Below are 26,008 nucleotides of genomic sequence, written 5' to 3' on the forward strand. Positions count from 1 at the left end.
GCCATGCAGTGTTAAAACACGTAATGTTCAATTTGTTAACAGTATTAGCATTTACACTACAATTCAAAGGTTTGGGGTCAGTAATTTTTTTTTTCTTCTAATCAGCAAGGATGCATTTAATTCAATTGATGAAAAGTGACAGTAAAAATGTATTGCTGCAAAAGATTATATTTTAAATAAATGCTGTTCTTTGGACTTTTTATTCATCAAAGAATCCTGATTCACAAATATTAAGCAGCACAACTGTTTTCAACATTGAGAAGAAATGTTTCTTGAGCACCAAATCAGCATATTAGAATGATTTCTGAAGGATCATGTGACACTTAAGACTGGAGTAATGATGCTGAAATTTCAGCTTTGTCATCACAGGAATGAATTACATTTTAAAAGTTATTTTAAATTGTAGTAATTTCATATTATATATATTTTTTATCAAATAAATGCTGCCTTGGTAAACAATAAGAGACTTCTTTCAAAAACACCTGAAAGGCCCCAGACTTTCGAAGAGTATAAATAGCATACATTTTGGTCAACGTTAACTTCTAAATATACCAATACATTTTTATATTTACATTTGTGTAAATTAACATTAAATGTATGAACAAATTAACAATAATATCCTACATTAAATAAAGTTCATCGTTAGTTCACACATAATGTAATCATGCTTGAACATTGCAAAAAGTTAACAAATTGTAATACTAAGTCAAATATGTGGTCTTAACAGTTCATGCCCTCACAACACACCTGATACTGCTGATTGCAGCAATTCACATTCAAAATAAAACTAACAGAAAAATGCTATAACAGTCATAAAACACCAGAAGACCATTTGCTGAGATCAGATCTTACATTCTGAAGGATTCAAGCTGGCCAGCAACACTGTTCACAATAGAAGCATCAAAGCTCTGTGTCCCCTTTTTCACCAACAAACCAATCAGCTGTGAGTGCGAGTCTGGACTTCAGCAACAGTGAAATGGTGAATGGGGATCCCCGTTCCATACTTCAGTTTTGACTAAAATACATTGCTATGTCCAGTGATTAGAATAATCACTGACTTTCTCTGATGTAACCAAGCCTAGGGAATGAATTTCAAAGAAATCCTTTTATAAAATCTATAAAAATAATTTTTCTTTTTTTTTCTGACAAACCGGAAAATCAAGTAGCTGAATAAACTCGAAATTAGAAGTGGGACATGGGTCAACTGCATTGGGTGCGTCCCATGTGCACAGCTCAGCTGATTATATTCAGAGGGATCTAGACACATAATAGACGTGTAGATGTAGCGCAAATCTGCAGATAAATGGTCCAAGTTGACCACCAACAAGAACTGACAAAGAACTTTTTTTTCCAGTCCTTAGATGTAACCTTTTTATTATTTGTACATTCAGCACTTACAGGAGTAAACAAAAAATTAAAAGAAAACAAAATTAAGCTTTTATGCTAAAACGATAAAAAAATTAAAAACCAAATGTGAAAAGGTTAAATATGCATCCCATTATCCATGGCAACCTGGTAAAAACAAAGGGGTCATAAAAGGCAGACAATAGAAGGGAAAAAGGATACAAGGAATGTGAGGAAAACAGAAGAGGAAAACGTAAGTGACACTACAGGCTTTCAGAGCATCTCTTTCTGAACGCAGCTTCACTCTTTCAGATCTGTGTTGACATTACACTGAAGGAGAAAGAGGACGTCACCAAACCTGGTGAATGTCTTGCAGTCCGACCCACTTATACCAGAAGTCCATTAACACTGAGGAGGGGAAATGAACACCAGGAGTCTTTAAGCCCAGTCAAGAGACATTGAGACGAGTCTATATGGAGACACAGCACCACGTGGTCCCAATGTGTGTGTGTGCACCCGTGTGTCTTTACGCAGAGTGTGTGTGCATGTGTGTGTTTGTATGAAGTCTGAGTTGGTCCTCAGGAAGGTAGGCATAGAGCTGTTACAGCACATACAAGAACAGGGGTTACAAACTGAACGGTTCCAGACTTCTAGCGTCGTCGATCTCTGGGCAGAGGGCCGCTGCGGCTTCGGGACCTCCTGCTCCCGCTTGCACTGTTTCCGCCAGGCCTGCGATATCCCTCCTTCCGTTTGTCCCCCTCTCGCTCCCTCTCTCGACCTCTGTCTCGGTCGCGGTCTCTCTCACCGTCCCCTCCGGTAGCCCCGCTGGTCTTCATCCTCTCCCGGTGCTCCTCCTCACGTTTCTTATCCTCCTCTTCCATCTCCTTCCACCTCTTCTCTCTTTCCCTCATGCGCTCGGCACGAGCCGCTACCCTCTGTGCTGCCTGCAATACAAAGTGCGGTGGGTAATGAGTACCACTGTATTATCAAATCAGTTTTTTCCCTTACCGTTACCACTTTATAAGTAACTAAAATGTGCAAAGAAATGTACCTGCTCCTCAGTGAGGGGGAGCCAGTATATGCATGGAGCGGCTTTGGTTTTGCGGAAGAGGTCATCCAGCAGTTTAGCGGGTGGCTCTTCGGGTCCTTTCTCTAAAAAGAAAAAAAGAATAATAAATATAAATGTATATATTAAATAAATATTTTATATTTAAGATATTTAAGTTTACAAATAATAATAGTAGGGCTGTCAAACGATTAATCGCATCCAAAATAAAAGTTTGTGTTTACATAATATATATGTGTGTATGGAGTATAATTATTTTCTATATATAAATACACACACATGCATATATATTTAAGAAAATATATTTTAATATATATAATATAAATATATATACACAGTATATACATGCAAATATTTCTTAAATATATACATGCATGTGTGTGTATTTATATATAGAAAATAATTATACACCGTACACACACACATATATTATGTAAAAACAAACTTTTATTTTGGATGCGATTAATCGCGATTATCGTTTGACAGCCCTAAATAATAGTAATCGATTTAAATAAGTATAATTTCTATAATACATATTTACAAATGTAAATAGAAATTAACAAATAATAAAACATACTTAAATAATAATACATTTAAATATCAAATAATAAGAAGTTACTATCCTGCAAAAAAAGATTACATTTTCCTCACCCTTCTTATCGGTTTTCCTCTCTTTGCTCTTCCCTCTTTCCTTGCGCCTCCTCTCACGATCTCGTGAACGTGATCTTCTGGCGCCAGCTTCCTCTCCAGGTTTGCTGAAGTCCCTCACCTTATCTCTGTCCCATTCCCTTTCTGCACGCGATTTCTCCCTCCTTTCCATTTCCCTCTCTCGTTCTGCCCACTGGTCACGTTCCGGTAGGAGAGGCAAGGGTACCGGACGGCCAGGTCCAGCAGCTGCCGCCCCACGGGGCTCCTCTGGTGGCTTTTCACCTGCTGGACCCAAACCCCTGTGGAAGTCCACCTGATAAGATGTACCAGGAATGAAAAGGAATTAGTTTTCATAGAAAAAAAAAAGATTAAATTCAGCAGAAAAAAAAAAAAAAAAAAACACCTTACCTCCTCTTGCATGCAGAAGTCAACACTGAGGAACTTAGGGTTACTCTGGGGCCATTTAACCCCATGTAATGCTGTACGTGTGGCCATCGCCTCTTCTGCATTTGAGTACTGAGTGAAAGCAAAGATGGTGAAAGGTATGAAAAAAATAAAAGAAACAAAATAAATCCAGAGGGATGCAGGGAAGAGACTTACTGTGACGTAACAGTGAGATTTTATCTTGTCAATCCAGAAACCTTCCTCCACTAAAGTGCCTGTGCGGTTCAACAGCTCCTTCAGCTGCCCCAGGGTAAACGGCCTCACCTTAGAAACATCACAAAGCAAGTCTTAGGTCACTAAACCTGGGACAATGACACAGGCACAGCTAAAACTGTATGCATGTAGCATCTTTAGCTTATTAAAACATTTTCAGAATCATCAATGTGTGTGTGTGTGTGTGTGTGTGTGTGTGTGTGTGTAGACGTACCAGGTTGCAGACATGGACAATGTTTGACAGCTTGCCACGAGGAGGAGAGGGTTGTTTGGCTGTGCGAACAGGGTCATCGATGGTGATACTCACTCCCGACTTCTGCTGACTAATCGAACGCCGAATCAGCGTGTCACTGGGAGCGACTAAGCAGGGGAAAAAAACAGGAGAACCCCATATCAGATTTTTCTATCCAAATTTCACAATACTGCACTTAAAAATTGTAAGGGTGCTCCGATCAGGACTTTTGGGGCCGATCACTGAAAGCAGGATCGTCCGATACCGATCACCAAAATAAATCCTACTACTACATAAATAGAAGGCCTCAAATAGACCCATGGCAGTTATTTAGCTATTCTTAATGTCTGTTAAGTATTAAAATTAGATAAGAAATTTAAGAAAGGTAAGATTAGAAAGTATCATGAATTGACAACTTTTTATTTATTGGCAAGCAACATGTTCCATTACCTCTCTTAGAGGTGATTAGGAACAGCTTAAGAGTTTTTTTTCAACAGAAAGTAGGCTAATCAAATGTATAACACTGCAGTTTAATTAACTCTTTATTATCGAGCATGTCCTGCAGTTTAGCAACAGCAGACTATATTTTACAACAATCACTGATTTAGCTGGATTTTTTGGATGTTAAGGTTGGGCTTTTAGGGGGGAATGAAAGTGCAACGCTATGAGAAAAAAAAAAAAAAAAAAAAAAAAAAAATTCACACAGCACTAGTTTCTTGTTGTCATTGCAATGTCTCTGCAACGACGTTGCAAATTTAATGTCTTTCACACATCAGGTAGAACTGCCAGATGAGACCGGTGAATGTAGTGAAGCAATTTTACTTCAATTTCAACTTATTTATATAGCAAAAACAACTTTATTGTCAAAAGTGCTTAATTGTTTTAGAAGAGTGTATAAAAAGTAAATAAAAGTTAAGGAGCAATATGATAATTAACATGCCTAAACACAAATAGCCAATAACATTATCGTTCCTACACACAGACAATTACTCAAGATCCCCATCCTAAAAAAAGCTAGGGTACATTTTTTTTTCATTGTCTTGCGAGTTTTGCGTCATCTGAACAGCTGTTATAAAAGCCACTGATCAAATTATATAAAACTATTATATAAAACGATCGGAGCCTGAACAATCGGAGCACCCTTATAAATTTGAATTTGTTCCTTCTGTAATTCTCACCTGTCTTCGTATCTACATCTCGCCAAGGGGACAACGGCTCTGTCTCCATGGAAACCTGATTGGAGCCTTCCATTTTTTCCTCCTGGCTAAGTCTATCCCGCCCTTCACTTCTTTCTTCCTCATCCTCATGTTCACTCCTTTTGGATTCTTTCTGTCCATTCTCTTGTGTGTCAGAGGGCACAACCTGTTGTGTTTACCAAAACGTTATTCCAACACATGCAAGCAATCAAACACACTTTTACTTACAGCAGAAGAACAACACGCACCTGTGTTACAGTTCGTCTAATTTTCAGGTCTTGGTCACCCCTCTCTCCTCCTTCCTCTTCCCCAGAGAGATGAATCTCCTCCGGATGCAGGTCTAACACAGCCTCCTGACCCAAGCTAGGCTTGATGTCTGGTATTAAAGACTGTAAAGAGTAAGGATTGCATTATGGCACCGTTCACTGTTCATCAGAGAAGCAAGACAGGAATAGACTTTTGGGAGAGACATTTTTTCAGCATTTAATCATCTTTCAAACTAATTTTTATTTTATATTTCTCTGACCTTCAAAGAGTCTGTGGTGATACTGATGGAGGGTTTCTTGGCAGTGACAGCTGTACTGGAGCCCCATCTTCTCTTCCTGCCAGCACTAGCACTGCTTGCGGTCTCTGCTTCCCCTTCCGAACTCACCACCCCAGGAGACGGTTTGCTGCCTGAAGATAGCAAGCATATGGCCGTCTTTTTTGATTTCAATTTTATAAACATTGTGTGTTACTAAAACTCTGTCAAATCATACTCTACTGTTCAAGAGTTTTGGTTTAGTGAGTTTTTTGTTTGTTTTTTAAATAGACATTAAAACTTGTATTAAGCAGAGATGCATTAAATTGCTCAAAATCAAGACGACATTTATAACTTTTTTAATGCTTTCTACTAGCAAATAAATGCTGTTCTTTTGAACATTCTATTCAAAGAATCCTTAAATTATCATGGTTTCAACAAAAACATTAAAGGGATAGTTCACCCAAAAATGAAAATTTGCTGTTTTAGTGGACAGGAAATAATGCAACAGGAAGCTTGCGCTCAATACTGCCATGAAGACGCTCAGGACCGTTTGCCAAGGCTGTGGGTTACAGGTAATAATGTTGTAAATAATATTCAGTCTCTTGCACAGACGGATCATTTCGCCTTCATAAGACCTCAATGTATCGTCAGCCACAGGTGTTAATTTTGTTTTGCCTGTATATGTTTTTTTTGACACCTTAAAAAGTAACGGTAGCCATTGACTTGCATTTCATGAACCACCAAGGACCACAGTTTCTTTACTGTTCTACTGAGAAAAAAAAAGGGGGGGGTGGGGGGGGGGGGGAAGACACCTACATCGTGGATGGCCTGAGGGTGAGTAAATTAACAGGGTAGATCATTATCCTTTTAAAGGGTTACTTCAGGATTTAGCATTAAGCTTTGTATTAGTAGAAAACCTGTAGTATTTTCGAAATACCATGCTTTCCACCCTGATATCCCCCGGAGACAAGAGATTTATGTATTTTTTGTCTGGAAAAAATCCTCAGATGACGCAAAAATCGTCATTTTGCGTCATCGGAGGATTTTCTGGACAGAGGCTAAAGACTACAGCCAGTAGATGGCGTTGTTCCGCATGTTTTCAGCCCGCCCATACAGGGTGGGATCTCACTCAGAATGTACACAGTGTCAGCCGTCTTTCTTTGGAAGCTAAGCTAGCAGGCTCTTGTTCTGTGGAGAAAGCTGAATAGTAGGAGAAAGCTGAGTAAGTAACCATCCTCCTTTTCCCGGACTTGTCCGGCGGGCGAGATCGTTCAAAATGTCCGGGATTCAGCTTTTGCTTTCTGCAGTCGCCATTCATTGTTTACATGCACACCTTTCAATCTAACTGAATTCATTCCGATTGGTGAATTTGAATGTAGTGTTTACATGAACGCTAAACAAGTGATGGGTTGATGTGCGTTTTACCATTGCTAAGAAAAATTCCCGCTCCTCCGTGAGAGATGCGAGACCCGGCGCGTCTCAGTAATCACGCCACCGGCCTCGCGCTGTTCTCCCGCGGCCGTCAGCCTCGTCCTGCTCGCCACAGTAAACATGATGAATGGCGACTGTAGAACGCAAAAGCCGAATCCCGGACATTTTGGACGATCTCTAAATCCCTCGCAAACTCATCACGTAGGCTAGCTTTGTTGTTTTCAACTACGCACTCTTACCGGTAGGCGTGGCCTCCTAAGGCAGCGAAGCAAGTGCATTCTGGGAGTTGTTGTCTTTCATCCACATAAGCCAAAAATACATTTTCTGGCTTTTCTCAGTCTAGAAAGCTCCAAATTCAAAAATTTCTTCACATTTCTTCTACTTAAATGACCTATTTTAAATACACATTCATCTTCCCAGAGGTGAAGTATCCCTTTAAGCAGAACAACTGTTTTCAACATTTATAATAAGAAACATTTTTGAGCACCAAATCAGCATATTAGAATGATGAAGACTAAAGTAAAGGCTGCTCAAAATTCAGCTTTGCCATCACATGAATAAATTATCGAAAAATTGAAAAATTTTACATTTTTGATTAAATAAATGCGGAGAATTTTTCTTAAAAGTCTTACCAACCAAAAACTTTTCAACAGTGAAAGTGAACCTGTGGAAATACTCACTGCCGAGAGAGATCTTTCGGGCCGAGAAGGTCTTTAGCGTGGTGCTCTGAAAGAGAATAAACACATCCAAGCCAGGGGAAAAGGTGAGATAGATAGAATAAATAGGGAAAAAACACAAGGTTCACAGAGGGGGTAAAATGTGCGTATGCATGAGGGAGATAAGACTGAATGACAAATAGAGACCAAAATAGAATGAGCCATCAACAAGTAATTGATTAAAGAAATAAAAGGAAGTCTATTAGGAAAGACCGCCTCTTCAGTCACAGTGTACACGCACACACTGTGTGTACATGTTCTTAATGTGGTTAGTGGTCTTCTGACTATTTCAAAGGTCTATTTCTGCTCTGAAGATGCGGTCTTGTCCTCTCTTACACCAAAATACTTTCTTAAAGGCCATGCTGCAGTTATCTATCAACCCTTGGGTTGAAATATCCTTTAAGGTAGTTACTGTAGTGGGGAATTAAAATAAAGCATTGCTTTAAATTAGCTCTGAAGTGGCCTTACATATAAACATCTACTCTTTATCCTGTAGTCAATAGCTCCATTTTAGGGTTACCAGGGAGTCTGGGCAAATATTTGCATTGTCTAGGCAAAACGTTTAAAATAGAAAATGGAGAATGACTACTTATTTCCCGGTACCATTGACATGTTCTTCACTGGGTAGGGAATGGCCCAATCGAACGTCTGTATGTACTGTATCTAGGAAACAACAGTCCAATGAAAGAAGGCTGGGAAGTTTGGGCAGAGATCTGAGAGCTGGATGGCAGAAGAGCTCACGTAGTACAACGTGGGTAGAGTTTGCGAGGCTCTGAGTGTCTTTCGTATTGTCCATCGTATTGGCATGAAACTGGAACGTGAGTGGAGTCTTTCAAACAAACTGCTGCGAAATGTTTTTAGATTGCCGAGTCTGAGGCACTTCAATCTCTCATCCGATATATTTGTGAAGCTCCACAATTGCACATGGTTTTTGTCTGTTCAGGCTGAATGAAGGGGTTTCAGTCAAGCAGCCACAAAACAGCAAAACGGAGTCCATTTTCAAACTAACAGTTAAGTTTGATTGTGATAGTCCACAGGAAAATGAGAAAGCTGTAAAATCCAGCACATCCAGCCGTCAAGGCAGCAGTGCAATGTTAAGGGTCCAACGTTTCCTTGGGAATAAAGAAAACATGTTTTCTTTGCAGGATAAACGGAAAAACTAGTCCCATGATATAGCAAGCAACTGGAACAATCACTGGAAAACGTCTCCATTTAAAGCGAAAAAAAGTCACATCACACAGTCCTGAAAGAAGTCCATGCATCTGCTTATTGTTTCTTACAACTTCTTTTCCACACTTGCCGCCATCTTGAGCCAAACTGACACAGGCTCATGAGACACTCAGTGATTCGTCAAACCCACATTACACAGCCTTTCATTATCAGTCCAATCAACAGATGCTTCCAGCCAACGCCATTCTGGAAATGTGGCCATTTTTGCCAGGTGTGTTGCACTTCAGAGCAGACTCAAGGCTTATCAGGTAAAGCCATGGCACTTGGAGACAGTGGAACAGGTGCTGTAGTAGAAGTAGTAGTAGTAGTTGTATGCAGGTACCAATAAGGGCAATGGAAGAGTCATGAGCACCTTTACAACAAAGCAATCAAGGGGGTTTTAAACATCAGCCAAAGTGACAGAGTGCCCCCTGCTGTTTCTGTCTATGACAGCTTCAGCAAAGGTTCACAAAACATCATCTGTGACCACAAAGAGGGCAAACAAAACATAAAGCTGCTAAATTAGCATGTGACCAGATTTTAAGTACATACAGGTGCTTAGTAATGCCTGCATATACCTGTAATAATAATTAATTTGGATTGAATTAGGGGGAAGGGTGACAGCCCTTTATAAAATGTTGTTTGCCTCTTTATGTGGAGGATATCTGGCGAATGGTAGAGATGGGTCAGCCTAGCACTCTGCACTCTTACCTCCTCACTGCTCTCTGGAACCTTCTCAGGCTCCGCCATGACAGCCTCCTTCACCTCACTTCTAAGAAAGACAGGTGCAAAGAGAACAGGGGAAAATGTGGTATGTTAATATTATAAGTCATTAAAATGTGAAAAAGCCACAGTAAAAAGACCCCACAGTAAAGGTGTTTTGGGAATTTAAAGGAATGAAAAGTCATTTACTCACCCCCAACACAATGTTAGACAGTCTCAGTCACCACTCACTTTCATTGCATGTAAAATATGCAATGAAAAGTGCATGGTGACTGCAGTTAATATTCTGCCTAACATCTCATCTTTTGCTCCATTTAAGAAAAAAAGTCATGCAGGTTGAAACATGAGAGTAAATAAATGATGACATCATTTCGATTTTTGGGTTTACTGTCCCTTTAAGAGACACTTGTAAAAGAACACGTTCCTAATCTGCTCAGTCAGATTCACTGTCAATTCCAGATGTGGGGGGAAAAAAAAGATAATTTTAGATACCTAAAAAGAAACTGTGTATCCTGAAACACAGATCTTGTTGTAATCCCTACATTATCCACTACCGCCAAAACAGAGACTGATCAATCACCTCTACAAACACTCGCAACAATTACAGGCCTGCTTTAACAACAAACAAGAGCTCCAGAAAGAAGGATTCGGGAATTCTGGGTTGTATCTATAACCTTGCTAATCCATTTTCTCATTGACCTTTTAAATTAAAGCTCCAGGCTACATATCAGAGCTCATCCCGCAGAGTGGAGTGACACGCGTGGCGAGGCGTCACTGTTTTACTCTCATTCCCTTGTAGATCGTTCGAACGGCCGACAAAACTATCAAAAATACTAGTCGATTCAAATAAAGTGCGCCCTGATACTAACATATCGCTAGCACATAAAGATGCATAAGACAAACAACGCTCCGCCGCATTGTGGGACGCGAGTGCATGAGCGTAGCGCTGAGCATCTTCTCTTTCCTCCCCGATGAGCAGCACAATGCACAGTGAGATCACGCACCTATCAGCGCCTCCCTAATGGCTACAAACAGACGGGACTTCGCGAATTCATTGAAAAACGCTCGTCCAAAGCTAACGGGCCACCTTGAGCCCCGTGTTATTGGTCAAACGCGCAGTAAAGCCATGTTTGGATGAGAGAAAGGGAGGTGCGCGAGACTCACTGCAGCAGGACCCCATTATCACCGGCTGAGAGGCAGTCGCACTGATTGCCTGTCAGTAATCCACACACATACTTCAATAACGCGCTCTCAAAATAAGCTAGTAAAGGTACGATTTGGGGAGGAACAAACAAGCTAGCGATGCTACTAACTTAACTATATTAGTAGGGCAATAGCAACTGTTCAAAACAGAACAAAACTATGGTGTTGCCTTGGAAAGTCCAAATCGTTTGAGGTGAATCGGTTTGTTCGAACATGTATAACAAGCTGTTCAAAAATGACTCGCTGGTTTATTTAATTTAATTATATCTTCAGTTTCGTAGCAAAATACAAAATATTTAACTTAGTTAGATAAGTTAAGTGTTTTCTAGTTTTATACGCTGTATTTGGTTTCTTTATTAGTCCATAAAAAACTTGAAATCCTATGGTCTAAAATTCTGTTCCATGCTACAAAGGTGATGTATTTAATATCTGAGGTAGAGCTGCAAGATTAATCAATAAAAGGTTGTGATCTAGATTCAAAAACTGAAGCAATCTTATTCCGATTCACCTTTGTCTATTAAGCTTTGACAAGTCTGATGACAGCGAACATTCAGATCTGCGTTGGCGCTACAGCTGATCCAGAGAGAGCAGTTGTCATGGAAAGGTATGAAACAGCTTCACAGTTTTCAACCACACAGTATCATTTCGGTGTTACCATAATTCAAATTATCACAGAAGTACTGGGATAAACATTTATAGTTAGGATATAAACACTGATGTCTAAGGTAGATATCAAATTATAATAAATCACCTTTTGAAAATAACTTCAAATAAAGATTGCATCAATTACATTGTTACACCAGTAGGTGGCAACAAGTGACTGTTAAAAAATGATTTTCATTAAATCGTTCATTCAAGAGATTCATTCAAAAACACTGATTAATCCAGTCATGAAACAAGTGACATTTTTATGAGTGACTCATCAAATAATTCATTTCAACTTTTTAAAAATATTTTTAAAATAAACTGCATCAATTAACATTTTGTCAGAACCTAGAGATAATTGTGATCTCTATTTTAAACAAAATCATGCAGCTCTATTGTGAAGTGTGGAAAACAGCAATGTGCAAATCCGTGCAAACTAAGACCATTATAAATAAGCTATTTGTAGCATAGACAGCATAAACACTGTGGTTCTTTGATGATTCAACATTGTTCTGTTCGTTTTTGTCTTCTTATTGCATATTTCTACTGTACAGGTACAATTAATTATTTCCACGTGACAAGATGCATTTTTTTAATGCATTTCCTGGGTTCAAAAAATAGGCTATACAAGTACTTGAGCAGCCCAAACATTTCACCAACTTCACACTGTAAACAAAGACCTTACAACTGTAAAATCACATGCTTTCATCTTAAAGCACCTCATATACCCCTTTTCCACCAAGGCAGTGCTGGTGCCGGTTCGGAGCCGGTGCCTACTCGCGAACCAGTTCTTTGTGTTTTGACAGCCAAAGAACCGGTACTCGGCCAGGAAAATTGGTTCCAAAGCGGCACCAACTCTTTGCTGGACTAGAACCGTTCTTTTACCACGTCATGCTTACGTCGGGGGCTGGGGGCGGGGTTATTGTGACCAACAACTCGACGGGAAAGGTTGTGACCGCCATTGCTAAAAACACAGCACTAGCTAGTAGAAAGAATGATTGAAGAAAGATGGATTCTAAACATCTTCTTCTGACCCCAATATAGGATCGCAAAGCCAGGAGAAACATTTGCAGAAAGATGATGTAATTGTTATGCTTGAAGTTGGCGCAAGCGTTTCTGGGAAAGCTAAGACATATGGCAACGTACACAGTGACGTAACGACATCGTTCGCTGGGCTCTCTAGTCAATGGAAAAACAAACAGGTTCTAAGAAGGTTCGCAAGTTGAACCAACTTTGAACCAGCACCAGTTCCGAACCATTTCTTTTTTGGTGGAAAAGGGGTAATGATGACCATATTTTATCTCACCCTCCAACCAAACTGAAATTTGGATCTAGTCAAATCACCTTCATTTTACAATAGAGATTGTTTCAAAGCAGCTTTACAGTGATAATAGGAAATGAATGCAACAAAGATTGTTTTGGCTGTACAGCAGCTCTAGATGTCCATCCCTTTTTTTCCTGCTTAGTAATGTGTTCATTCAATCCTTCATTTCTGGTGCACAACAAGTAGGCTATAATCAAAGTAGAAAACAGACAGACCTGGTAGTGTCTTTGTTAGTGTCATCTTCCTCAATATCGTCCTTTCTCCTTGTTTCCCTCTTCTCGTCTTGTTGTTCAAGGCAGGGTTTCTAAAGTGTATAGAAAAAGCACTGTATATAAAAATGTTTATGGCCAGTTTCTTAGAGTAGACTGAGACAAACAGATGTCAATCAAAGAAAGTGGTACAAGATAATAATTACTGCTACTAGGCTTAAGTCAGGGTTTAAGAACTAAGTTATATTACCAAAAGTTGGTTGCTTACTGACCTTGGTTTGGATGACATCCTCATTGCAAACATCTTTCTCCTCCTGCTCTGTGAAGACTCGTTTTTTGCGCTGGGATGTAGGAAGCTTTTCAGTTACAGTTTGACCAACTTTTTCTGTGGGTTGAGATGAAGAATCTTTCTGGGCCTGTTTAGACTGAGGAAGATGGAAAGTAAATGTTTAAGATATGCTTTTGTGGGAATATAAAAGAGAGTTGCATGTAGGCATAATACAACGCAATTCAATCCAGTATAAGTGCATTATAAACAATTAGTGAAAGTATACCAAAATGAAAAGTCTATTTATCACACTTGAATTAAAAGTATGTTCTGGGTTACATCATATAACTTTAGCTCAATTATAACAGAAAACACCCCATTATTGGCCTCATAGAGTTCCATTGTAAGTGGACATTTGTTTGCTTTGTGAGCATCTGACTCAGTAACTCAGTATTAGAAGTTTAATTTACACATGTAGAGGAAAGCAAAAGACAAAACAACTGACAATGGTTCGAAAATGGACTCATGAAATTAAAAATCTTAATAGCTCAGGCAATCAATCTTATTAAGTTAACTATGCCAGCTCTCTAATGCTCTTGAGTTCTTTGGACACTTATTGTAACACATAGCTGGCTGAAGCTATTTGAGAAGCATGTAACTTGATCAATTTTGACACTTGACGATTACGATACTCATGGGCAATGTCTTTAAAGTGTTTAAAGAGAGAGAGAGAGAGAGAGAGAGAGAGAGAGAGAGAGAGAGAGAGAGAGAAGCGCAAGACTGACAAAAAGATGAGGAACATTTGAACAACTCACCCTCCTACCACCTGAAGTGGAACGACTTTTCTCCTCCTCCTCTGATGATGATGATGAACTGGAGGAGCGCGAGGAGGATGAAGACCCAGAATCTGAGTCGGATGAAGAGGAATCGCTAGATGATGATGATTTCCTTTCTTTTTTCTCCACCTCTTTCTTTACCCTTTCCCTTCCTCTTTTCTTCTCATCCTGAGTTCTTCTGAACATCTCATGTTTAGTGTCTTTGCTTGCCACGCTGTTCTTTGATGTCTCCATCTTCTCTTCCTCTTGTGGTGCATGTTGTTGGGTGGCCACCTTGTGGGTCTTGCTCTCAAAATCATGGGGTGCTGCAACAAGGACTGATGTTTGAGGGGGCTGAGCATCTTCTTGCACCGGTTCCTCAGGTTTAGATGCTAATGGAATTGAGGGGGCTTGTGACATCGGGCTGTCTGAGAAAGTACGAGGTCTCTTCAGCACAGACGTTGGCGAGCATGGGAGAGGAACTGTCACAGGGGTATCTCTAAGGAAGCGGGACTTCTTGGAGGAAGATTGAGGGGATGGTGGTGTTGCAAGTGTGGGTGACTGTTGTGGGACAGACTCTGAAGATTGAGCATCTTTGCCGGCGCTTTGTGGTTCCCCAGCCTTACTTTCGTCTGGCTTCTCCAATGGACTCGAGAAACCACCGATATCACGACCACGCTTCCATGGAGGAAGACGACTTTCTTTCTCTTGTTCCTCCTTTTTTTCGTGTTTCAAAGCCTTTTCTTTCTCCTCCTGCACTCTTTTTTGCTCCAAAAGTCTTTCCCTCTCCTCCAAGGCTCTCTGCTTCTCTTCTTTTAAAGCAGTCTCCTGCTCCTCTCTCTGTTTCTTCAATGCTCGCTCTTGCTCTGCTTTTCTATGCACTTCTCTTTCATGCTCTTCTTCCAAAGCTTTCTCCTTTTCAAGTCTTTCTCGCTCCTGCCTCTTGCGTTCCAGAGCAGCTTCTCTTTCGTGTTTTTCTCTTTCCAAAGCCCTCTCCCTCTCCAGCCTTTCTTGTTCTTTGGCCCTCTCAATTTCTTGTCTCTCTTTCTCCAAAGCAGCGTCTCTTTCCAGTCTCTCTCTCTCTAAAGCTTGCTCTCTTTCTTGCCTTTCTTTCTCCTGCCTCTCCCTCTCAAGAGCCTTTTCTCTTTCCTGTCTTTCTCGTTCCAAAGCTTGCTCTCGTTCTTCCCTTTTCTTCTCAAGTCGCTCTCTCTCCAATCTTTCTCTCTCTAGAGCTTGTTCTCGCTCTTGTCTTTCCTTCTCAAGACGCTCCCTCTCCAATCTCTCCCTCTCTAAAGCTTGTTCTCGTTCTTGTCTCTCTTTCTCGAGTCTCTCCCTCTCCAAGGCTTGTTCTTGTCTTTCCTTCTCAAGCCGTTCTCTCTCCAATCTTTCCCTCTCTAGAGCTCGTTCTTGTTCTTGTCTTTCCTTTTCAAGCTGCTCTCTCTCCAATCTCTCCCTCTCTAGAGCTTGTTCTCGCTCTTGTCTTTCCTTCTCAAGCCGCTCTCTCTCCAATCTCTCTCTCTCTATAGCTTGTTCTCGTTCTTGCCTTTCCTTTTCAAGCCGCTCGCTCTCCAATCTCTCCCTCTCTAGAGCTTGTTCTCGTTCTTGTCTATCCTTCTCAAGCCGCTCTCTCTCCAATCTCTCCCTCTCTAGAGCTCGTTCTCGTTTTTCCTTCTCAAGCCGCTCTCTCTCCAATCTCTCCTCCTCTAGAGCTTGTTGTTGTCTTTCTTTCTCGAGTCTCTCCCTCTCTAAGGCTTGTTCTCGTTCTTGTCTTTCTTTCTCAAGCCTCTCTTTCTCCAATCTCTCTTGCTCTAAAGCTTCCTGCCTCTCTCTCTCTAGTCTCTCCTTTTCTTGTTTCTCTCGTTCCAAAGCTTGTTCTCTCTCCAACCTCTCCCTTTCTTCTCTCTCCCGCTGTAAGGCCTTTTCTTTCTCTTCCCTTTCTCGCTGTAAAGCCCTCTCCTTCTCCTGTTTCAGAGCTTCTTCTCGTTCCAGTCTTTCCCGTTCCAAAACTCGTGCTCGCTCTTGTTCCAATAACTTCTCCCTTTCCTCTCTCTCCTTCTCCAGGGCTTTCAGCCTTCCTTGTTTCCCTTGCCTTTCCCTCTTTTTGTTTTCTTGCTCCCATAAAAGATGACTACCCTCATCCTGCTTCGTGCCATCACTCTCCTCCATCACCGCTGTCCTAACAACACTAACACCTTGGTTGGAGATCACTGAACTAGGGTATGACAGAACTGACGCTGCATTAGCTGTGTGGGTAATTGCGGACACAACTCCCTCTTGGTGGCTTCTCTGTCCATCAGTTCCCTCCCTATCACGCTTTCCCGCCCCAGAGAAAGCTCCCTCAGACTCCATTTTGCGTGCCAGTAAGGTCAATGGGCCTGGTCTGCGTTCTGTGGACTCCCCAGCTGGTTCAGGGCTACTGCTACGACTGTCACTACTGGAACTACCAGAGCTTGAAGAGCTAGATATGCGCTGCCTAGACGGGGGCTCTCCAGGACTAGGGGGGCTCTGTTTAGGGGTGTCTGGGAGTGGGAAAGAGAGTTCAGGAGGAGGAGATGGGGGTGGAGTGGGCTGTCTGAGCTGCTGTGAAAGTAAAGGTATATGTTGGGGGGGTGGCTGCTGCTGCTGTTGCTGTGAGCCACCAGATCTTTCCCTCACCGGTTGGCTTTTTGGAGGCTGTGCTCGACGACTCCGTTGAGCTTTGGCGTTCCACTCTGCCTCTTTGCCATCATTGTCATCCCCACCTTCACTGTCATCATCACTGTCGGCCATTACATGGCTTGAAGTCGGTCCTCTTTCACCAACAACCCGTACCGACAAAGAAGCTATTGCGCCAGGCTGGGCAGGTGTGGAGGGGGACGGCTGCCCGGGTGTTTCTTTTTCTTTGAGCTCATCACTCTCACTCGCAGTCACCCCAACTGCTGTTCCTCCTTTGTGTTGGTCGACTAAGGAGGGGGCAACATCCTGGTGGAAATACATGTGTTGGACATGGAAGGTAAGTTCAGGCCATGCAACAAATGTCCAAATAAATAAAAATGTTCTTTACCTTGCATGACTACAAACAAAATATGGTTACACTTTATTTTACGGTGTCATTGTTACAGCGTAATTATATATTTAAGTACTGAGTAATATTAATTAAGTGCATGTACTTACTATAGAGTTAGGGTAGGATTAGGGTTTGGTTGAGGGTTATTTGCATGTAAATATGCATAATTAACTGTTAATAGTATTGCAAGTACATGTAACATATGTAACAAGGACACTGTAAAATAAAGTGTTACCCAAAATATTAATTCAAGAATTCATAGTCCAAACTTGAGCAAACACTGTAGAAGCAGAGGATTGATAATATTTCTAACCTGGTTAGGGGCAGTACAGATACTGTCATTGGCCTCTGTGTGATCTTCATGGTCTGTTCCTAAAAAAAAAAAAATTAATAAATGATGAAGTCTAAATTATTAATGGCTTGAATCAAATGATAATAGACACATCCACAGCCATTTCAGGTCTAAACAGTACATTTATTGCAATAAAATGTTTAATTTTTTTTTAGTATTTCAGGAATTTTTTTATAATTTAAAATGTATTTCAGAAAAAAAAAAAAAATAGACACAAAATTACAAAGTGAACAAAGTTACTGTGCAAAGATTTAATTTATTGGTATACAGAATTATAATTTCCCATCATTTCATATGAAGAAAATATAAATTTAATTATTTTCTTTACTTCAAATCTAAATTCTACATCAATCCAATTTTAAGTGTTAAAGTACTATATATATATATATATATATATATATATATATATATATATATATATATATATATATATATTTATAAGTGGTGGGCCGTCAGGCCTTTTCTGCTGGCCTAAACACTATCAGAATCACTGACTTGAGCTTTAATATATTTTTTCCATGAATGTGTATTAAATTATTCCCAATAGTACATTCTCTTAATTCCATAGATTTTCTCTTGGTTGCGCTGCTTCCAGTAGTGCATGTTTATGTTAGAGCTTTTATCCAATCATATTTCAGCCATCATGTGTTGCCAGGGTCAAAGAAATCTGCCTTCAGAATCGATAGTGCGGGCGCCTGTAGCTTAAAATGAATAGCAATGAAACTGTTGCTTTAATCAATCAGATAATCAGTCAATCAGATATCGATTTGACTGCACCGGGCATAGACATAATAAATACACAGACGCCCTATTGGCCGCTGGATCGTACGTCAATGGCGCAGCCATATTGCAGATGCCAATTTTCCCATAAATCTCATAACGGGAATTGAGAAAAATGCCTGCTTCGTGTGCAGCTTGGGGCTGTACAAATCTCCGCACAATTGAAAACAGGTCTCAGGGATTTTTCACAAGCAAGACTGAACATTTGTTTCTGGTTGTATTTGGTCATTATATAATTAGTAATATAGTAACGTTAGTTGGCCACCGGGGTCAGTCAGACTATAATAGCTAGCGATGTTGCTAGTTAACTTAGCTGTGAAAGTTGAGCCATGAGTTGACATGATTTATATTATAGTTTTAGCTTAAATATTATATTTTATATAATAAAGTAAAATTTCCTGAAATCGAAATATTAATCTATATTTTCTTAAAACCGACTTTTATGACAAGTACTCGTTTCGGGTAGGTACTAGTCACTATTTCATTTACTATTTTTATTATTGTCTATATTATTCTGCAATTGATATTACATTGTATTTGCTATTATTGTTTATTATTATTATTATTATTATAATTGTTATAATATTATACCACTTGCGATTATCCATCTATTATAGTTAGGCTATGCTGTTAAATTATTGTAGTTGTACTATTCATTAGTCACTATTTAACTTTATTTTTTATTGTCTATATTCTGTCATTGAGATTTCATATTCTCTTGCTATTATTATAGTATTATACAAACTATATGCTATTATCAATATATTATTATATCATTGTACTTATTAATATTTATAGTATAATTATATAATATTATATAATTATACTATTAATAATATTAACTATTTAATTTGCTGTTTTTTATTTTATTGACTATACACTAAACTATTTACTATTACTTCTCACTTTATCTTATATTTACTATTTGCATTGCACTGTAGTTGTACCATATCATATGCATTACCATAAAGGATCCATCAGTTACCTTTGTTATTGTATATTGTATCTATCTGTAAATATCTATCATTTTAGTGCTATAAAAATACAGAAAGAAGCCTGCCGGTGTGATTTGTATTTGCCGATTTGTTTCATTTTCTCAATGGCGGTCAATTCTAAGCACAAGAAAAGCTAAAATCGGGTTAAAGACAGAACATGCTTTTTCCACAATAAGAAAACTATTTCATTTAAATGTGAAAATTTTATTATATCTCAGTATAGGGGGTCTTCACAATTCTTATCCAAGAATAAAAAGCCAAATACATAACAAGCCTAAGCTTTGACAATTCCTTATTAAAAAAATATTTTATAAGTCTAACTATCGAGATTTTAAATAACTAGAGATGGAACTTTTTGTACACCACGTACAAACCTCTGAAATCGGTTAAACGTTATTTTTGTTTTTTATCCAGAAAAACCGCAGCTCACCCATTTACTTGCATTGTTTACAGCGCAGTCTTGCCCTCAGCAATATGGTGGACGCGTTGACGTATCGCAGCAACGTTAGAAAGCGGTCAGTAGGGCGTCTACGTATTTATGTCTTTGGCACCGGGGCCATCTAGCAGGCGTACAATAACATTGGCATTTTCACGTCCTTTGATTGATGGTCAGAGCGCGTACTATTACTAGTAGTCAGAGCTAGCTAACCGCATCTGTAGCGAACTGCATAAACTAAAATGTATTCCTGTAGATTTAATAGTTTTTCAACCCACAAATTAATGTTTCTGTCTCTCCTCGACCCTCAGCAGTTTCAAACCTACCGAAAAAAAAAGAAAATCCCTTATTCAGCCTTATCCAGCTTAACGCAAAGTCACGGAACTATTCAATCTGTCCGGGTAAAAACAGAATTAACTGACTGTAATGTATGCCATGTCTGATTTTGAAGGCAGATCTCATTGATTTCCTTCAAAAAATCTGGGTGAGAGCATGGGGCAGCTGTACACATCGTCATATTTGGCGGTTACTGTCCCTATGTCCACTGCTTCTGTCGAGCGGACATTCTCTCAGCCCTAAAGCAAATTAAAACTTAAGCCAGAAATTTGACGAGACAGACTCGACTTTCAGTATTAGCCTCGATAGAAAAGACTTCTTGTTGGAACTGAAATGCACAGATAACCTGTACAACAGAGTAATTGAGGTCTTCTTGAGAAAAGAAATTAGGATGGATTTTGTGTAAAAATAATCAGTAGGTTTGGTGAGTATAATGCTTTATTTTTGTGCTGAATATGATTTTCTTCTTAATTTTTCTTGTAAATTTATGATCGAAACTTTTTTTTTTTAAACATTCATACTATTGTAACGTCTGAAAAACGACAGACAAGGGAGGCTCCCTTTCTGAACTTTTTAATCGGAACGCAAGAACAACTGTACACAAACGCACCAGCCTCGTTTCTCTCTACCCGGCCTTTTCCGAACTCATCGCATTAACCCTATAACTGCCGGTGCAAAATAAAACAGCAATATCACAACAATTATAAAGAGTCTGTGCGCTATTAAAAGTAGGGGTGCAACGGATCAAAAAACTCACGGTTCGGATCGTTTCTCGGATCAGAGTCACGGATCGGATCATTTTTCGGATCAGCAAAAAAAACTTTTTTTTGTTTATTAACACTTTTAAATTATTAAATTAAAATATATAAAAACAACTTAAAGTGCAACATAAAAAGGCATATCTCCTTCCTTTAAACATGGACCAATGCTTGATGTGTTTCCACTGTCATATAGGGCTGTCAAAATTGCTCAAAATTGACGTTCGAATATTCCCTCTAAAAAAACACATATATTCGAACTATTCGAACATCTGGTTGCGCATTTTGTCAATGACGCGCATTATGTCAATAACAGGACACATTAATACAAAGAGACATAACTACTTGTATAGGTAGTTTATTTAAGTTTAAACATATTTGACAACGTATTACCTACACAAAAACAAGTAAATCAACTAATGGCCAAGACCGCAGACCTCACTCTCGCTCACTCACTCGCACTTGCAGGCACTCTTTCTCTCTCTCGCCCGCCCTCACCCTCGTGCTGCGTTCACACACCAAACGCGAATAGAGCGTCTGGCGCGAGTGATTTCAATGTTAAGTCAATGTAAATATGCGTTTACGCGCGTCTGGAGGTCTTGCGGCGCGAATGAGGTGTCACGCTCGCTGCGGTTCATAACGGTTTAAATGAACAACAAATATAAGCAAATGTTGAGTGCTTTTTTTTCCCCCGTAAATCAATCCGCGGATCACGTGTGTGCCGAACCGAAGATATTGATCCGAACGGATCACGGATCAATGATGATCTGTTGCACCACTAATTAAAAGCGTATTGAGAGGTGGAATTAATTCAGGTAGGACACCACTGAAGGCCTAGGTGTGAAATGCACCGCCAGCTACTGATATATATATAAAAATTTCATGATGTAGAATAGACAACCATGTTCTACAACAATCAAAACAGATTTGGCATGTCCACATCACTATATACCAAAACATTCTGCATATTAACAAAAGCTACATGTTAGCATATGTTGAATGTTCCTCTACATTTTAGAGTCAACAGTGTTTCTATAGTTCACCTTCACCCCTATTTATACAATGATGCAGCATTTGTGTTGGCTAACATCATTGTTATACACATTTAGCTTACACACACACTGGTACAATTTAAGTTTATTAGCGTTATTTGGTTTCAGATACTCACCATCAGTTTCAGCTGCCTCTCGTGCCTCTCTCTCCAATCGCTGCCTGAGAAGCTCTTGCTGTTTGGCCAGGTACTGTTTAATGAAGCTGTTCTGACTCATTTCCTCCCCAATCTAAACAAACGCACATGTAATCCAAAATGGTACGGTTGTTATAGTGCAGTTAAGTCATCCACACAAGAACAAACAGTAACATGCTTATTTCTGCTGTAAAACATCTCAGTTTGGCTCACCCGGGAGTTAGGCTGCAGGCCAATGTGATGAGTGGAGGTTTTCTGAAGGTTCTCCAACATAAGAGCCTGTTGCACATGCAGAATGACAAACACATTTTATTATCTATACTACATACACTTTGCACAAGAAGAAGTAAACAATAGAGCTTATATTTCTTACCTTCATGGACACATTTTTTTTAAATTACATTTATCTCACCTAAATGTTTGCTCACTCATTGCGTTTTTACAATGGGATGATTTTGTTGTTAAGAGTTTACACAAGGAAGCTTGATTTCAATCTCTGAATTAAATTGAAAAAAGTAGCACAAATAAATATAATAGAATAAAGATACAAATACAGAGAAATAAAGAAAAATGTTTTTAAGTAGGTCTAACACTAGTATTCAGAAATACTACAGAAACTGAATCAAATGTAAAATAACACTGGATGGTATTTTAGTCCTGACTAAATTAAATACATAGGCTATTAATCCTGATTCCTTAAAATTAAAGCCATCTTTTGTTGTTTTGACAACAAAATTAATGACAGACACATATTAGGCTGCTGTCACTTTAAGAGCTAGTGCACGGATCCATTACTGTTTTCATTATACTGTCACATGCGTTTTATGCTTAAGACATAACCTACTGTTTACGAGGATGCACACCAAGACTGGAATATTGACATCATTTTGACTGTTAAAGTGATATAATCCGCGAAAAAGAACTTTTGTTACTTGCGAACAGTTTGTGAGGCGGCTTTACTGTGTGTATGGACGCAGAAAAAAAACTCTCAGAGAGGGCGCAAGTACTGAATCGCTTGAATGTTTAAACTGGTAAGACTTAAAAATTCGTGCAAATGGTAAACTTTAGTGTCTAGTCTTGCCACCTGAAGCGTGCTTGATGCTTGCCTTGTGCAACCTATTTTGAGAGACAGCGAGAGAAGACACAGCACCGCTGAATCACTCACGCTGTTTGTGAAATTGCGTCTCGCAGAAAGTTTTAAAATGACTGATTTGATTTTATAATCTATGTGGATTAAGTGAATCAATGTTTGCGGGAATTTCCTGCATTATATGTCGGAAACCTGCGGGAATGATTATGCACAATACCCGCACTGAAATTCGAGCTCTGGAGATCGACCGATAATCGGTTTTACCGATATTTTCCCCTAAAAAATAGGGGATATTTGGCGCTAAAAAATAGAGACAATCTCACAGACCTGTCCCAATAAAAATGCAAGTTTCCATGAATTAAAACAGCCATGAGTCTATGCTCATCATTAGTCTCATGAAGTCGCGTTCATAGAGCCTTTCACTCACTGGGTTGAGGCTCAAAATATTTATCACGATCCACTTGTTTAATACTCCTTAAATTATATTATTGTCTACTATATAACCTTTATTTAGCTAATAAACATCTAAATAATTACAGCTCTGTGGAAATTAATTAATTATCTCAGCGAGAGAAGTTCTGTGTAAACACAGATAAAAACAGCGCTCTGTCAGCAGCTATTTTATCATCTATATACCGACATTATTAATAATTCTGATAATGCCAGATTGAGATGGACTCGGTAATTGCGATGATGTATTCACTGTTTTGTTTATTTTTCTGACAATGTTCACTTATTCCATTCTGTTCACTCTTTAGCCTATATATCAAACATAAACCCTTTAAAACTGTAGTTTAAAACGAATGCTTATATTTATGGGGAGTTGATAGACCCGTTTTTTTAAATTTGTTAGAATTATTTTTCATCCTCTACTACTCCATCCCTGTTTGTTTACCTGATCAAAGATTTTATTTAAAAGAAATAGTTTAATTTTTGCACTTTTTCAGACTCTTTTTATTTGTTTATTGATGCAGAAGTTAAATTACAGTATTTAAAAAGTGTTAAATAAAACAGTTTGTTCAGTTCAGAATCAGTGCTGTTGTTATAATTGTCAAAATCAGAAATAAAACAATAAATAAATATTGGTTCTGTAAATCGGGAACATTACACACAAATAATTGGTATCTGTAATTTAAAAAAATAATCAAAATAGGTCAATCTTTTAAGATAGACAATAATAATTAGTTATTAATATTTCATTGGTTCTCTCTTGTTTTTGCATGTGTTCATAATTTATTTCTGTCAGCCTGGCCCAAACTTTATGTCCGCATAATTTGGATTGTTTCATTGCATTATTACAAATAAAACAACTGACTCCAAGCACAATTTTTAATATTTTGTATGAGATGTCAATTTTATCTAGGCCGGACATAACTGCTTATGTACAGTAGTGGTCAAAAGTGATTAATCATGAATATTTGAGGTTTGTATGGATCAGAGCGTACGATCTAATAATAAAGGCAGTAAAAATGCAAAAAGAAATCATGTACCGATTCAGTGATTGTTTACGGATTATTAATAAATCAAGCACACAGATTTATTTACCTTTTGATTTCATCATACATCAAATAAGAAAGTGCACGAAATAAGAAAATAAAGAATCCAATCAGAAAATTGACACAGACATATGTTTACATCTGTTCAGTAACAGTAACTTTCAGATCAAACTTCAAAGCAGCTGCTGCACGGCACATCAATCAATCAAATCCTCCCACCGACTCAAAGCAACTGCGATGCGACCTCAGTGTTTATTTCAACAAAAGCACATGATATTCAAGGGGTAAACCGTGTTTAATCTTACAAAAATTTATATTTTAAGGACTTTTTAGTAAGTGCGCCCCCGTTAAATAACCCCCACCCCCCCAACACCGTATGCACTAACAAAGCGCGAACCCGCCGACAACTTAAAAAAAACACAGTTCACAGCCATCCAGAGACTTGTAAACACAACCGCATCGCCCTGAACCCTTAGCGACGCCTGCTCCATCCCAAAACTCACATGTATAGAAAATAAACGCCGCTTTTGCATGTCACACACATACACACAAACAGGCAACAGTGGGGGGGCATGATGACACACTACAAACTGCATGAGCACCCCAGCTAGTGCGCGCTAGCAGCTAGCGAGACCACCGACGCTCGGCCTCCGAATCACGGTCTTCGGACTCTGCGGAGCAGAGAAAACAGCAACTCCCACTCACCCCTTTGAGCCTCTTGATGAGAGCATTCTTCTGTCCGCTTTTCGGAAGCCCTCTCTCTTCCAACGCCGCTTTCAAATCCGCTACCCGGAGCGAATGGAGCGGCCTCCCGTCCAGCGTAACGTCTTCGAGGTCCGCCATCTTGATTCCCTTCGCTCGTTCTGTAGCTCGCGCGGACCGCAACGCCTTCCTCACAGACGTCAGCGCGCCACGAGCGCTTCCGGAAGAGGCGGGGTGGAAGCTCAGACAGAAAACATCAAAGTTGTTAGATGTTTTACAAAGTAACAGGCAATAAACATGTATTCTTGTTACATAATTTTATTTCATTTTCCTTTTTAACATAAATCCATTAAGGCTGTGCGTTTTTATTGTTTATATTCTTGTGTGCATCATCAATAAGATGTATGCGGAATGTGTCCTCCAATATTACCGTCTTAATAACACATTGACTTTTTTTTTAAAGCTATATAGGCCTAATAATATAACAGATGCAATTTCGGATCTTGAGATTTAGTGTATCACATAGCATGGCCTAGTGAGGCGAAGTGCTTTTCTTAATTTTTCCGAATCGTTCGGTTCTCTGTTCAACGAGTTGGTGAGTTGTTGACTCGAAAGGTGACCG

The 26,008-nt window shown here is 39.2% G+C and overlaps 1 protein-coding gene across 2 annotated transcripts; it reads right to left on the minus strand.

The window, feature by feature from the left end:
- Positions 1-1,991: 1,991 nt before the first annotated feature.
- Positions 1,992-25,623, minus strand: acin1a (apoptotic chromatin condensation inducer 1a). Of its 2 annotated transcripts, none has more exons than XM_079875520.1 (18): positions 25,390-25,623; positions 22,312-22,377; positions 22,081-22,192; positions 17,569-17,627; positions 14,210-17,170; positions 13,399-13,551; positions 13,133-13,221; positions 9,734-9,791; positions 7,778-7,823; positions 5,670-5,818; positions 5,392-5,532; positions 5,126-5,309; positions 3,930-4,075; positions 3,659-3,766; positions 3,467-3,574; positions 3,062-3,371; positions 2,396-2,496; positions 1,992-2,288 (listed from the first exon to the last, which is right to left on the minus strand). In XM_079875520.1, the coding sequence occupies exons 1-18, from the start codon at positions 25,525-25,527 to the stop codon at positions 1,995-1,997; spliced, it is 5,223 nt and encodes a 1,740-aa protein (XP_079731646.1). In that variant the 5' UTR covers positions 25,528-25,623; the 3' UTR covers positions 1,992-1,994. The 2 variants fall into 2 exon arrangements, with proteins under 2 accessions (XP_079731646.1, XP_079731645.1); XM_079875519.1 differs by having other exon boundaries at positions 9,734-9,794.
- Positions 25,624-26,008: the final 385 nt, after the last annotated feature.

Source organism: Squalius cephalus (assembly GCF_949319135.1).
Source record: "Squalius cephalus genome assembly, chromosome: 7".
NCBI classification, from domain to species: Eukaryota; Metazoa; Chordata; class Actinopteri; order Cypriniformes; family Leuciscidae; genus Squalius; species Squalius cephalus.

What these genes read in the sequence shown, in the direction of transcription:
- acin1a (XM_079875519.1), bottom strand. Translation starts at nt 25,527, where the DNA reads ATGGCGGACCTCGAAGACGTTACGCTGGACGGGAGGCCGCTCCATTCG. An exon ending in TCTGTACTGCCCCTAACCAG is followed by an intron (nt 17,171 to 17,568) that starts GTTAGAAATATT and finishes TATTTCCACCAG; the next exon opens with GATGTTGCCCCCTCCTTAGT. An exon ending in GAGGAAAACCGATAAGAAGG is followed by an intron (nt 2,497 to 3,061) that starts GTGAGGAAAATG and finishes TTTTCTTTTTAG; the next exon opens with AGAAAGGACCCGAAGAGCCA.